The sequence below is a fragment of the Rhinatrema bivittatum genome, chromosome 2 (assembly GCF_901001135.1).
Source record: "Rhinatrema bivittatum chromosome 2, aRhiBiv1.1, whole genome shotgun sequence".
NCBI classification, from domain to species: domain Eukaryota; kingdom Metazoa; phylum Chordata; class Amphibia; order Gymnophiona; family Rhinatrematidae; genus Rhinatrema; species Rhinatrema bivittatum.
Window position 1 is genome coordinate 258401111 of NC_042616.1, and position 15887 is coordinate 258416997.

A 15887-nucleotide genomic window follows, 5' to 3' on the forward strand; every position below is an offset into this window, starting at 1 on the left:
AGATTGGGTCCCAGCTGACTAATTAAGGATTGGTGTACAGAAGGTATAATTACCGACTCTGCCCTTGAGTTTTAATGGTAGTAAGAAAAGGTTTTTTTATTTTTCTAAACCAAAATAGCCTGGCAATTTGGTTGCGAGTGTTGAACTTGTTGCAGCTCAGTTTTTCTAATATTAGATCACTATGCCTGTTGATACTGGTGTAATCAAGCTAAAATAATATGGCTCAGGGAGCCTTAAATGTTTGTATTGGGTATTGTCATTGTCTCATACTCAAAGAAATATTTAGCCTTACCCTGAAGCCAACTGAATATAGTCTAATAAGTGCTGCAATATCTTTTGTTAATGCTTAGACTTTATTTGAAGATTGGTTAAAAGCTGACTAAATTCTGTGTTCCCTTGTTTGTTTAAAGCCAAAAGAATTAGATTAATAAAGTGTTAATGACTGTATAGTTATGTGTCTCATTTTTAAGCCTTGCAAATGGGAAGCTTAGCTGCCAAGGGGGGGAGAGTCCTTATTAGGAAATTCACCCAGAATTAAAAAGTGAAGGTAGCTTACCTTAAAGCTGACTCACTTTCCCCTTTCATTGGCTATACCCCTACCATGCTAGCCATTTACTGTGTATCTCATGCACACCTGGACCAGATCCAGATGTTGTGACAGACCTCACTGTTGGAGCTACTATTATCGACTACCTCTTTCTGCTTTGTTAAAACAATCACTTAGCTAAAGGAATACATTTAAAATCACCATCATGGATAGTTCTCTCTAGATGGTATTTATATCTCTATGGGAGGCCCACCTAGTAACTCGAGATGAGGTTTAGCTATTAGTGTAGGGGTTAGGGGCCACTTTGACATTCAAAGTGAGACGTACGAACAGAACAGTGCTCTCTTGTGAAGATTTGATGACCTTCAGAGAGAGGAACCTCACTCAAAGATGAGGTTTGTGCAGTGTTCTCTCAACCTAGCTTAATGGACTCTCTACCTGGATATCATCAAGCTAGGTTGAGAGAACATTGCACAAACCTCATCTTTGAGTGAGTTTCCTCACTCCGAAGGTCATCAAATCTTCACAAGAGAGAGCACTGTTCTGTTCGTTCATCTCACTTTGAATGTCAAAGTGGCCCCTAACCCCTACACTAATACCTAAACCTCAACTCGAGTTACTAGGTGGGCCTCCCATAGAGATATAAATACCTACAGTTAGGGTACTATGGCTAGTCTCTCTCTCTCTCTCTCCCTGATAGTAAACATGGTCCCCCCAGTGGTTGTATGTAGGAAATACCACAATTCTGGCACTTATCTCAAAGTGCAAAAACGTTATCGCAATTTGCAGTAACTTAGCACTTTGCATAGGTATTAGCACAAATTGCAATAAACTGCCTATTACCATAAAACACACCCTTTTTTTCTATCGCATGCGATATTTAGTGCATTTTGATAAATCCAGGCCTAACTTTGCTAGCCAACCAGTGTCTGAATATGGACCTCATAATACAATAAATTATTCTCAAGGATATCCTCTTAAAGCAGAATTCTAAGATTGTGTTTTCTGTCTCACTGGGCTTACTACTCATTTTAACACACTTTATGGCAAATAGGAAGGTTTTTGTGCAGTTTAATTGAGGAAAAGTGCAGAAAATCTGTGTTGACTATTGTGGAACTTCTGTTTCTAGATTAGTATCTTACAAGTTTTATTTGTTGGACCATCTCTTAAACTTAGTAAGTTCAATAATGGTTCATCCCCCCCTTTGTTGGAAAGAGTGTAGATGAACTGAGACCTATTTACACATGCTCTGCAATAGCCCAGAGTTAATAGGTTTTGGCATAAGGCAGGGGTGGCCAACTCCCATCCTCAAGAGCCACAAACAGGCCAGGTTTTCAGGATATCCACAATGAATATGCATGAGATAGATTTGCATTCATTGCCTCTATTGTATCTCATGCATACTAATTGTGGATATCCTAAAAACCTGGCCTGTTTGTGATTCTTGAGGACCAGAGTTGGTTCCCCGTGGCATATAGTATTTGACTTGATGAAGAAAGTGATTTCTGCTCTAACCCATAGATCACCAAATTGGGCTTTACTTAATATATCAACTGAGGGCGGTGTGGTGAGTATATATACATATAAGCAGTATACTGTTTGTCTTTTGTTTGCAGAGGATAATTCTTTTTTTAATTTACTTTTTATTTATCAGTTTAATCAAAAGTACAAGCAAGTACTTATACAGAAACATCAGGTGGCAGCTAAGGAAACAAAAGCAAAAGAGGAAACCAAGAATCCATAATTCTACTATCACATAAGGTATACCAACCCTAGAGAATACACCACAAAGTGAGGGAGAGTGTCCCAGAAAGCGAGCCCTTCTGACTGTGGCATGGTTGACACAGCCTCACAAATGAACTTGCTAGGCTCATTCTGACAGTGGGCAGACATGCTCAGGCTTGGGACTAGGTTGAGCTTCACCTATACCAACTCTGTTCTCCGAGGGTTAAGCCTTTGGGCTCAGGGATCAACTGATCTTAGGCATGGGTCCCTTAAGGAGTGGTCAGATAAAGTCAGGAATTAGGCCAAGGTCATGGCAGGCAGAGATCAGGCAGTGTCAGGAAACAGTCAGAGAGCTACAGGCAGGGAAGACAAGGGCAAGAACATGGAGTGGGACAAACAAGACAAGGTCAGGAAGAAGGTACAGCAAGGCCCAGGACAAGGGTGAGGCAAGACAGGGAGCAGGACTGGAGGCAGGCAAGGCAAGGCAAGGAACTGGACTAGAGGCAAGGTGAGTAATGAAGAGGAGGTCAGGAAGCAAGACAAGGACGAGAAGTATCAATACTCAATGCAAGCAAGGCAGGAGGACCTGTTGCTAAGGTGCTGGATGGTTGTGCTGAGTTTCCTTTTATACTAGATCAGGGTTAACATCATCAGTCAGTGCTCGCAGGAAATGTTAGCTGTCTGGCCTGTAAAAAGGCTTCAGAAAGTGCAGATGATTTGAATCTCTCCCTAGGATGCAGCACATTGCAGGAAGCTATGCAGGAGCACTTGGAGATAAGGGGTGTTACCGAGAGAAGATAAAAAAGAGGAGCCAAAGATGAAAATTACAAAGGAAAAGAAATAAACAGCTCAAAACATCCTGGTCCGCATTGTCAAGTCCATCAGTTTTAGTGGAAGCTCCAGAAATTCTTTTTGAGAGGCCCTAAGTTGTTTGGGGAGCTAGAAAGCATATATGACAGCACAATGAACAATTAAACATTTACAAGGGAATAGTAAATAGACGTGGGCTCCGGAGGATAATTCTAAGGCTTTAGAACTGGGGTCTCCAAACGTTTGAAAGAAAGGGTCACATAGGATATTTAAAATTGCCCCGAGGCTCAGTGTGTGATGGCCCCTGGGGTTTGCCAAACTAAGAGGAGGTCTGGCCTTTTTGATCTCTTGAAATGGGGACGGCAGGGAGCAGGGCTCCCAGAACTGTTGCAAATAGTCAGAGTGTCAGCAATAATATTTCTAAATTTATCAGAAGTTGGCAAACCTACCCCCCTCCCCCGTCTTCTCCTTACTCTGCCTCCTGAAAAGAGTGTGCGTGTGGGAGACAGTGGTGTACCTAAAGTATTTGGCACCCAGGGTGGATACTTCCTTGGTACCCACCCCCAGATTCATTTCTCCATACCCCCCGCCCCCCCAGTGATCTCCGGTTCCCCTCTACTTTACACAGGTTCTCTCTCTCTCTCTTGCACACACTTTCACACACACCCCTGCACACAGGCTCCCTCCATTTCTCTCTCATACATACACACCCCTTCACACAGCTCCCTCTGTCATGCACCCTCACTCCCATACACGCACACACACAGACATAGACACAAACACTCTCTCACTTCCTACCCCGCTCCCCATCAGAAGCATAGCAGCAGTTTCCTCCTTCAGCCCTCGCGACAGATGGGAACTCTTCATTTTTCTTGAGGCAGCATGGGCTGGTGTGGCTCTACTTCCTGCATCTGTGGTGGGGAGGATGGGGGGGCAGTGCTGTTACTCTTCCTCCTGCTTTGGGCCATGACTGCATGACCATTCCTTCTTCCTGACCCCCGCCGCCCACCTCTTTCTCTTCTGGACTGCGGGGGGCGAGAAGACGAAAAGGCTATGCAGTTGCCAGCTCCAGATCTGTGGCGCTCTAGGCGGCTTCCCAGTGATCCCACCGCTTGCGGCCTGGAGGCTTCCCTCTTCTTCTAGCGCGAGCAGGATGGGCTCCGCTAGTCGCCACCGATCTCTCGGCTGTCACCCATGGTGGACCGCACCCATGCACTCCCCCTTAGTACGCCACTGGTGTGAGACCCTTCTTCTTCCCTATATCTCATCCCCTTCTCCTCCCTTCATCTCCTTTCACTCACTCGCTTACCTCTTTCTTATTCATTCCCTTTCCTTCATTTCATTCACCCTTTCCATGCCTCACCCTTCCTTCCTGGGAATTTTATAGCTCTAGTTTAAGAATATTTAGTATTTTATTTATAAGAGAGTATTATCAGGTAGGGTTTTATTATATTTAAATTGTATTTTATTATTTTGTAATGTTTTTTAGTCAAGATTTTCTAGTCTAGATTGTTATTAAGAGCTATATATTTATTGGATAAATGAGGTTTCTTTTAATTATGTTTCATTTTTAATCTCATTTACATTTATTTTTAATTTATTTTTATTAAGAGTTTTTGGGATAAAATGTTAATGACTTATCCAACTTTTATGTAAACCGACATGAAGTGCATATGATATGTTCGGTATATAACATGCCTAAATAAAAAAAAAAAAAGATTAATAGGCAGAGTATGCAAACCAAATTAACAAGCAATATGACAGTATAAGTTATATCTAGGCTGTAAGGAACTACTAAGTAATTGGGGATGAGGTAATTGAAGCTAATTATCTATTACATTAAGCACAGGTACATAACAAAATAAAATTGCACTTAGCTTCAGCAAGACTCTGGCTCATGAAGATCCCAGCTCCAAAATGATTCAGTTCCCCAGCACATGAGACTGTGGCAAACCAAATCCAATTAGCTCCACCTCCACTAACACTGGCTAAGGAAACTGTTCTTTATTTTAATTCTTGGCCCTAGAAAGCAGACAAAATGGCTCTCTTTCAGCTTTCAATTTCAATTTTAACAGACAAGGCACAATCTTTGCAAATATAAAGCCCTATTACATTAAGCACAGGTGCGAGAGAGAGAGAGCCTGTGAAGAATGCTGGGCTGCATAGAGAGAGGAATAACCAGTAAGAAAAAAAAGGTGATAAATGCCCTTTACAAGTCCTTGGTGAGGCCTCGCCTGGAGTATTGTGTTCGGTTCTGGAGGCCATATCTCAAAAGGGACAGAGACAGGATGGAGGCAGTTCAGAGAATGGCGACAGAATGGTGGGAGTTCTCCATCCAATGACTTATGAGAAAAGTTCAAAGGACCTAAATATGTACACCCTGGAGGAGAGGAGGTGCAGGGGAGTTATGATGCAGACCTACAGATACTTGAAAGGTCTTAATGATGCGCAATTAACAAACCACCTCCGCTAGATAGAAATTAGTAGAACTAGGGGTCACAAAATTAAACTCCAGGGGGGAAGGCTCAGAACCAACATCAGAAAATATTTCTTCACAGAGAGGGTGGTGGATGCCTGGAATGCCCTTCCAGAAGAGGTGCTGAAGACAAAAACAGTGAAAGATTTCAAAGGGACATGGGATAAACACTGTGGATCCCTAGGGACTAAAGTATGGAAATGAAGAGGGAAGTGCATGGGTGAAACTTGCTGTGTGGCAGTTGCTACCTTGGCCAGTGGGCCTTCATGATGTTGGTGCAGCTCCGATATTGCTCTTTGCTTTAACAGTAGGGGGAAAAGGGGGGGGGGGGGGGGAATCGGACTCAGCAGCCAACAAGGACACTGGACTTTGGGGTCTGGGAAAACAATAGGAGTGGGGGTAACTTGCTGATGCGGCTACTGATGCCCTTGACCAATAAGCCTGATACTTTTGATGCTACCACGAGCTTGCTGGGCAGTCTGGATGGACCATTTGGTCCTTTTCTGCCGTTATTTCTATGTTTCTGTGTGTGAGAGAGAGAGTCTGTGTCAGGACATGGGAATGTGTATGAGAGAAGGAGTGTGTTAGAGAATGAATGTGTAAATGTGTATCTGAGAGAAGATATACAGCCTACCACCAGCTCTGAAGCCATACACAAAGCCTTCCACTCCCTATCCTACACATCCCTACCACCCCAACATCCATCTCCTCTAGCCACACATGCATGCACACCCTTACCCCCATACCCCTCAGCCACATATATACGCCCTGCCACCCCCATCATAACCACATTCACACACCATGTAACACAACATATAAATATTTTAAGATAAATTGACATGCACCTTATTAAATTGAATCCACCTAAAAATGTGCCAAAAAGGATAACTTGTGTGGTGAAAACCTGAATAAATATATATTTTTAGTACCCACTAAATATACTTAATTGCCTGAGAAATAAACCCCTAAATTTGCAATATATAAACCCCTAGATCAGAAGCTCTGCAAGTAATGCTTGTGTATAAGGAAATACCATCAAATGTGATATTTATAGTATTCTTGACATACTGGTACTGCATATTAAGGCCCTCAGTATTACACATTTTTACCATTGGGGGTCACCTAAATGGATGGCAGGAAGGTTGGGCAAAGAGTCTCAAGACTTTCAAGGTTTTCAAGATGCTGGGAGGGGGGACATATTTGGGCTGCTAAGGCCCTTTACAAGTTTGTGGCCCTGGGTTGTGGGGCTGCCTTCACACGCCGCACACCTCGGGCCCCTTATTGTGGTAGGTTTTCCGCTAGTATTTTATTGCTGGGAAAACTTTCCATGGACTTTACAAAGCTGCAGTACCCGCTGAGAAAAAAATACAATGGCTTAGTAAATAGTTCCCTTAGACAAATAACGCTGCAAATGAATGCTACCAGACTAACTTAGCTGGGTAATGCCACTACGCTCTGGAACCCCTCCAAACCACTCCTGGCTTAGCAGAATACGTTTTTAGCTGGCTAAAATCTTATCTGGCTAAGTCAGAGGTGGTCAATGGTGAGACTTTCAAATCCCGGGCTTTGTCCAGCTAAGCACAAAACTTAGTTGGACAACCTGCTGAATATGGACATTTAGAGTACTTTCTTTTCAGTTGGTTCAATTGTAATTTTTATTCATTTAGAAATGCTACCCAGTGTAATTCTTTAATCACCACATAAATTGTTAATAGCATGAGAAGGCTAGGAATTTATTGTGTTATGATGAATGCAGAAACAGAATGCTGGGACTATATGATACAGTTCTTTTCCTGCAGCATTAACAATATTGGCAGTGACCATCTCTGAATTTCTATTTCCCTTTTTATTCTCAGCAATTCTCCTTTCATGCCACTAGATGGCAGCCTAATAACAAGATTCCCCTACCCTTCTTATAGAAACATAGAAACATAGAAACATAGAAATGACGGCAGAAGAAGACCAAATGGCCCATCTAGTCTGCCCAGCAAGCTTCACACATATTTTCTCTCATACTTATCTGTTTCTCTTAGCTCTTGGTTCTATTTCCCTTCCACCCCCACCTTTAATGTAGAGAGCAGTGATGGAGCTGCATCCAAGTGAAATATCTAGCTTGATTCGTTAGGGGTAGTAGCCGCCGTAATAAGCAAGCTGCACCCATGCTTATTTGTTTTACCCAGACTATGTTATTAGCCCTTATTGGTTGTTTTTCTTCTCCCCTGCCGTTGAAGCAGGGAGCTATGCTGGATATGCGTGACGTATAAGTCTTCTCCTATGCCGTTGAAGCCGAGAGCCATCCTGGATGTGCATCGAAAGTGAAGTATCAGGCACATTTGGTTTGGGGTAGTAACCGCCGTAACAAGCCAGCTACTCCCCGCTTTGTGAGTGCGAACCCTCTTTTCTTCTCCCCTGCCGTTGAAGCAGAGAGCTCTGCTGGATGTGTGAAGTATCAGTTTTTCTTCTCCCCTGCCGTTGAATCAGAGAACTTTGCTGTATATGCATTGAAAGTGAAGTATCAGGCTTATTTGATTTGGGGTAGTAACCGCCGTAACAAGCCAGCTACTCCCCTCTTTGTGAGTGTGAATCCTTTTTTCCACATTTCCTCTTGCTGTTGAAGCTTAGAGCGATGTTGGAGTCACCGTAAGCCTGTGTATGTTTATTTAATAAGGGTATTGACTCCAGGCAGTAGCCGTCATTCTGGCGTCATTCTTCAATAAGTATTGTTACCTTCTAGTAGTTGACTTTTAAGTTGGGTAAGTTGAAGAACTCTTTTGATGTTACTATGAAGCTGATGTACTGAGGAGTGCTGAGTTTCACAGGACAGTCATAGTTGTTTGCATGTGATATTTCTACCAGGACTCACATGCAAATAAGTTACATGCCTACTTTCTTACCGACAATTAGGGGCCTATCGCGGCTTCAGAATGCCCTGGTAGGCAGGTCAGGCCAGTCACATGGCCGGTGTTAGTCACAGCAGCCCCATGCCTTTGGAGACGCTGCGATGAACATTAGGAGCCAGCAGTTTTCTCACCATCAGGAGCTTCCCCTGAAGCTTTCCTCTTGCTGGCTTCTACTGGCTTTCATTTCCTGGCAGCAGTCGCAGTCCCTGGGCTTGCTCTCCTGCTGTATCTTCAACATCGGCAGGAAACATTCCCGTTGCCTCTCCTTTCAACTGCTCAATAGCGGCAAAGGAAAGTTCCCTCCGAGGCCGCTCCGAAATCGGAGCGGCCTCGGAGGGAACAGGCAGCGCGCGCTGGGCTCGGCGCGCGCAGGTTGCACAAATGTGCACCCCCTTGCGTGCGCCGACCCCGGATTTTATAAGATACGCACGGCTACGCGCGTATCTTATAAAATCCAGCGTACTTTTGTTCGCGCCTGGTGCGCAAACAAAAGTACGCGATCGCGCAAATTTTTAAAATCTACCCCAGTGTGTATAAAGAGGAAACAACAGACACAAAGCCCCATGATACAGTTTCTCAAAATACCAGCTGACATTGGGGTTAATCAATTTTTCGTGTTGCATTTGGTGGTCTGCGGGCCTGCCCTGCGAACCGCTGCACTTACCTTCAGTCCCGAGCCAAAGCAAAACCCTCCGGTGCTTGGGAAGGCCCTCAAATGGATATGAGGCAGGCCATGGTGCTCAGCCTGCTCCATTTCTGCTGCTCTTCCTGAACCCTCCTAAGGCACCCATTGGTGACCTCACTATTAAAGGCCCATAAAAGGCCCCTGCAGCAGCTCCTCCTTGCCTGGGCAATAGGTCTACTACCTTGAGTAGAGCAAATTGACTCTGTTCGTTCCTGTGTTTCTGGTCTTCGTTCCTGTGTTTCTGGTCTTCATTCCTGAGTTCCTGGTCTTTGTCCTTGTCTTGAGGTCCATCTTCAGTTCTTTGTCAGATCATTGTCTTCTGGCCAATCTTCAGTGCTTCATCAGGTCCTCATCTTGTCGTCAGACTTCAGATCTTCAGTGTCTTCTGTTTTTTCTGCCCACCTGTGTCATTCCTCACCTCCCATTCTGCCTATCTGTCCTGCCTTCCCTCAGATGGATCCTTGGTACTGATTTCAGCCTGTGACTCATGACTACACTTGAACTCTGCCTGTCACCAACCACTACCTGACTCCTGACCATGCCTGAATGCTGTCTTTCTTTACCGCTCCCTGTCTCTGACTCACCTGAACTCAGCCTGCCCCAAACCCTGGACTGTGACCTGATCTTCCCCACAGATTTCCAGCTCATCTGCAAAGACCCCTGCCTAAGACCTGCTTGCCCTGGTATCCAAGTGTTCAACCTAAGGGAACAAGCGTTGGTATAAGTGAAGCTCCAGTTGGCCTCTTCCACAGCTAGTTCTGTCAGCTGATGGTGGGGATCTGCAGGGCTGCTCCCTGCAGGTTGTGCCAACTCCACCTCAGTTCAAAGGTCCATGCCCACAACATTTTGACATGTGCTCTTTCTGTTTGGGGATAGATTTATGCAGTTCATATGCTAAATATTGTTTTACATGCAATTGAAAAATTATAGAAAAATAGACAACATTTAGCATCCCTTGTGGCCACATGGGTGAATGATTGAAAGGTCTGGGACACTTCTCTTTTGTGTAGAGACGTTTTGCACATTCTCCCAGCTTGCTGATACCCATAAAGACAAACTAACATGTGGGTGTAGATTCGCTCTGCAAATAATCGTTTCACTGTTCCTTTCCATTGGCGGCAGACATTTTGGACACTACATATTAGAAAAACTGCTGTTTAAGTTGGATTATCTAATTGGTTGGATGGTTTTTAGTGATGAAGTAATGACTGTTTGGCCCCCAGTGGGAGGTGTCGATCAGATTATTTGGCAGTTGGGTGTTTTTGTATTGTTATATATTCTATTATGTATTTAGTTAATCTTATACTGTTTTAGAAATGTATTGATTTATATTATGCATTTATTATATACCTGATGTATTTGATTATGTATTGATTTTTTTATTATGATATGTTAGATGCTTTGATTATGTATATAATTATGTATCTTATATTTGATTGAACTTTTATTACTGAAAACAGTATTGGCTGGTCCTTTCATGGACCAGAAAGCCAGTATATAAACCTCAGGTTAGATTTTAATTGTAATTAGAGTGGTGCTGAAACCTAGAAAGTTACAGACATTGGCTAATATTTAGTTACATTATGCTACATATCATGCATATAAGCTTTTAATTCTACTTTAAATGTACTTTCAGCTACCAGCAATTAACTCAGAAATTTCCCAAAGTAGTTATTCGGATTCTCAGCGACACTCCAGCCAGATTCATGGATGTAGAAGCCGTGGCTATTGGCAAGAATCAACTGAAGCTCTTGAGCTGGAAGCCTTCAGGTAAGTGTTTCCATAAAATATTAAAACCCAAAAAAGTAATACCTTTGTTAAAGGGTTACCATTAGGGATGGGCTTTCAAGCGAAATGAAATAGGAAATGAGACGAAATTTTGCCAGAATTTTGTCCTATTTTGAAAATTGGGAAAAAAAAATCACCATTGGGCCTAGGACTAGGCCCAAAGCCGGGACCTCGCATAGAGAATAGGCCAAGACCCAAAGCAGGGACCCGGCTTACACGTGAGCGTGATGCCGGGATCTTGGCTTAGGCCCTGGCATGATGCAAGAACCTTGGCCAAGACCCAAGCAAAGGCCCAGGCCCAGGAAATTACCCGACCCCCATTTACATTATCTGTTGGGAATACAAGGCTGGGTCCTGAAGCCTGGGCCTCTGCCTAGGCCAGGGCCCAGATGCAGGCCTAATGCTACATATCAAAATAGAGCCCTCCATTGAGGAGGATGCGCTTGAGTTAATTTACTCCTGTATGTCCCCAGCGGATGGCGTCATTTGAAGCAAGAAGTCAGAGGACCTCTGAGACATGATCCTGACCCTGGGCCAAGGCCCCAGTGTCAAGCTTGAACTAAGGCCCAGGCATCAGGCCCTGGCCTCGGCCAAACCCTAGTATTAATCCTGGACCCAGGCCCTGGTCTAAGACAAGGCCCAGGCATCAGGACCTGGTCTCTGGACTGGGCCCCAGCATTGGGCCTGGGTCTGGGCTGGGGCCCAGGCATTCGTAACTGGCATGCAGACCAGGCCCCAGCTTTGAGCTCTTGCTAACTTCATGGAGTGCCTCCTGATCCTAAAGCTGTCCTAAAGTTAGCTAACTTTAAAATAGCTAGCCATATTCAATAGTGCAGCTGGTTAACTTTGCTATCCAGACTGTCTCTGAATATGGACTTCTTTCTGTTTTGATAATGCAGTTACACAATTAATTGGCATCTCCACATGGTTTGTATCAAAGTTGGGATAAATTGCTTGATTTTTATTCAGACTGGCAAATCCTGCATCATCTTATTTTGCACCATGTGATGCTTTCTGACCAAAAGCATCACATGGTGCAAAATGCTGATGCAGCACAAGGATGTTACTGCTATCAGCTGGGCTTGTGCTTGAAAGTTGGGTAGCTAAGTTGGTGGCAGAGGATCAGTTATTTAACATTTCCCTCTTGCTCTCCATGATTTGCATTAGTATTGCTCAGAAAAATACACATAAACTTCTTGGGTGCTTCTGAACCAAAACAGCATTTCAATAACTTGTAGAAGGAGCAAAGCCAGGAAGACATCTTAAACTGAGCCAAAAAAAAGTGGGCAGGAAAGACCTTTTTAGATATTTATCAAATTTTCTCATTAACTGTGAACCTGGTCTGTAGCCAAAAAAGTAAATTTTAAAGCAGAATTTACTCTTCTGGAAAGGACATTAAGGGATTGATTCATTAAACAGTGCAGGCATTTACATAAACTATAAACAATATAGTAATCATCAAGAAGTTTGTGCAGTACTTTTACTACATAAAACTTGGTTGGTAAGGATGCATCAAAAACCTACATGGTCTTTAAGGAAGTGAGCATGTAAATGAGGAAATCTGAGTTGCAAAAAACATGATGCAGTAATCATTAAAGTATGCACAATGCAGGACTCATAACATATGTGAGCTAATGTTAGATGGGAAAGGCCACATTCTGCCAATAAGCTGTCCAGAGTAAACAGTGATTTCTACAATTACAAAAGAGAGGAAGTTGTTAACATCTGTTTGGTTTATTATTATTTTTTTTTTTGCAACATGGAAGTGTTCTGGATCCTAGAGAAAGAGGAGGTAGTGGCTAGAAGGCTGGTTGGCAGATAGAGAAAGGAGAAGGTCTATACAGCAGGACATGAATGGCTGCACAGCTGTACAGAGGAGACTCCTCAGGCAGCCACACCCTAGACTATTCAAATCTGGACTACTTTGCAGGATCTATGAAGCTCAGTAGCCATCATGGAGTTGTATAAGAGGCAGAGAAGAGACAGGCATCTCTCATGCTGTATCTGGTTTTGTCGAACTCCAATTAGTTGATTTTCTTGTCTTGAGGTTCAAACCATATAGCATTAGCTATTGTTGGAGGAATGGGATAACCAACCTTCTGGCTGAGATCTAGGGAACCCAGGCTTTGAATCCTGCTTCACCCAAATATGTACCTTGTGACCGCAAGTCAATTCATCTTCTGTTGCCTCAGGTATAAACTGGGATGGAAACTTTAAAACAAGTATGTAGGCACCCATACATGCGCGTATGGACATGTATTTTAAATCATGCACATAGTTGTGCATGTATGATTTAAAATATGCCTACCGCTCGTATGTGTGCTTCTAATTTTAATCTGTTACTCGAGCAAACATACTTTGCATATCTTCTTTAGTATTTTGTCAGCTTTATCATGCACATACAAATAGATTTTAAAATATGCTCATGTGAAGGACATTGCCAGTTTTTACAAATTAGTCCTAGTTTGCCTAGTTTATCCCAAGGTCATCCAGACACCTCTGGTTCTTCAGCCTGCACTCCACCCAATTGATCCCCTCACCCTGTTGATTTAGGCCTAAAAAGCGATTTCTGCAGACTTACACCTCATCAGGAGCAGCAGTAAATATATGCGGCTAAGAAACCATTGCATGCTATGGCTGCAGTATTTAAAATACAGATTTTCACACATAACTGTTGGGCCTACCCTGGAACTCCTCCCCCCCCCCCGACATGCTCTAGCTCCACCCCTTTTTGTGTTTTACTTGTGCCTACATAGATATGCACATAATTTCCAGTTTTTAACATATGCAATGCTCGCACGCAGCCCAGATACTTACATATTATGGGCCTTTTAATGCAAGAAACACTTTTAAAATTCACCACTTAGATTGTAAGCCTTCTGGGGAAGGGACTTACCTGTTATAATTTAATGTATAACTTTCCTGGAGCTCAGATTTGGAAATGCAAATATTTAAATCCAAAATCCAGTTCAATGTCTCCAAGGAACATCAAGACAAAGGACCATGAGCACTCGAGGACCACCAGAAGAAAATGGTACCTGAAGAGTCAAGGACCACCAAAACAAAGGTGCTAAAACTTCCCAAACAATTGGAAGAGGCAACTTTTGAATACTAGTGAAAGACAAGGCTGCAGTGCTAGAAAAAAAGAACCATGCAAGTCAGGCCAGTTAGCGGAGGGAAAAACAAAAGAATCAGGCGACCGAGCAGTCAAGGAACACCAGAACTAAGGTGTCCAAGCATTCAGAAGAATTGGAAGATATCCATGAACAACAATGGTGCATCGCAGGAACAAGGGAAGATAGGCCAAGAAGCAGAATGAAGAGGAAAGGAATCAGGAGACTGAAGAATTGGCAGCTGAGCTCCTAGGTTTGTGTAAAGAGGAATATGTATGCTAGAGCCCTGGAGAGGGATGAAGTACCTAAGATAAATCTGACACCCGAAGTTAAAAGCATAAGTGAGATGAACAAGGTCACAATCCATATTAAAATGTCATCTATTGATATCACAGCCATAAACTGGATACAATACTGAGCAACAAAAATTATTACTGAGAGAATCTTACTAACAAGGGCACAAGATCAGAAGAACAGGAGAATGATAACGATGACTCCTTGGAAAAACCATATAGAAGAGAAAATTAAATCACTGTGTGCAGAAGTGTCACTGTTAGACATATATCTCAACTAATTGAGGACACTAAAAGTAATAAGAAAAATCCAAAACATAAAGCTAATGTAGACAAAGCAAAAAAAAAAAAAGAAGTTTTTTACCTGTAGAAGTTGGGGCACCCATTCCTCTGAAGATACCTCCTGGAAGTGCCTGCTGGCATAGGTACAGGGTGTTTGGCACACATTTGCTACCATGGTTTAGGGCTGGCTGGAGGAGAAGCTGTCCAAGCTTAGAGCAGCTCAGTCAGGAGAAGAGCTGAGAAAGCCTGACTTTGTTTAGAAAGAAAAAAAATACTGGGCTTTTTTTTTAAATTTTTATAATAATCTTTATTTTCAACCATATCATGAAACATTTACACATCTGCAGATAGTACAGCTTATATTTCCCCCCCCCCCGTTCCTCACCCCCTGCCCTAGCACTGGTGATTTTCAGCGTCTTGGGAGGGTTCACTCCCTATACTGCACTTTAAACAATGAACAATGGCGGAATAGTATAATTTTACAACCCTATGATGTTGGGGTGCTGGTTACGACATATCAAAAAGTCTGCTTCGCGCTTTGGCATTAAGAGACAGAATGAACACAGACCATTTGTCCATAAACTCTTTATATTTAGCAGGGGTCGACCTTTTGGCGGTGATATGTTCAAAGACTGCCATATGATGTAATTTCACTCTCCAAGATGTCATAGTCGGAGGCTCTTCCTTTATCCACAGCTCCAAAATTGATTTTTTCGCCAACCAAAAGGCTTTTTGTAGGAATACCCTCTGTTCAACTGAAACTGTGGCCGGCAACCTGTCCATCACTTCAAAGAGACAAAAACACAGATAGCCCGGAAGGGGTGTGTGTAAAGGCCACGGAGGAAACTCAAAATGTGATACCAGAACCTATGCACTTTACAGCAATCCCAAAATTGGTGAAATAGAGTACCATCCTCAGTCTTGCATTTAATACAGGTGTTACTGTTGGTCAGTTTGGCCTTGCAGGCCCAAATTCGTGATACAAAAAGCCGTCTGAGAAATTTATATTGTGTTTCCCTTAATAATACATTGTCGGAGACCTGCTTAATGCCCACAAAACATCGCCCCAGTGTCTCGGGTGTAATTATAGTGTTCATCTCCTGATTCCAGTGCTCTGTAAGCCCGAGCAGTGAACCTGGAACTTTAATTCCTCCTATCGCCCGCTTCAAAGAGGCGCATGTTATTGGCTGTCCTTTCAGGGTGGAAAAGAATTTACAAAGATGGGAGCATTAGGCGAGCTAGATCTCGGTAGCAGATCATGTTCAATA

The 15887-nt window shown here is 43.1% G+C and overlaps 1 protein-coding gene across 1 annotated transcript in view; it reads left to right on the top strand.

Moving 5' to 3' along the window:
- NEK10 (NIMA related kinase 10) overlaps positions 1 to 15887 on the top strand; it is a 587606-nt gene that overhangs the window by 50202 nt on the left and 521517 nt on the right. The window contains exon 4 of the mRNA XM_029587074.1: positions 10780 to 10913. Coding sequence (XP_029442934.1) covers positions 10780 to 10913 — 134 coding nt within the window. The remainder of the gene's footprint in view (positions 1 to 10779; positions 10914 to 15887) is intronic.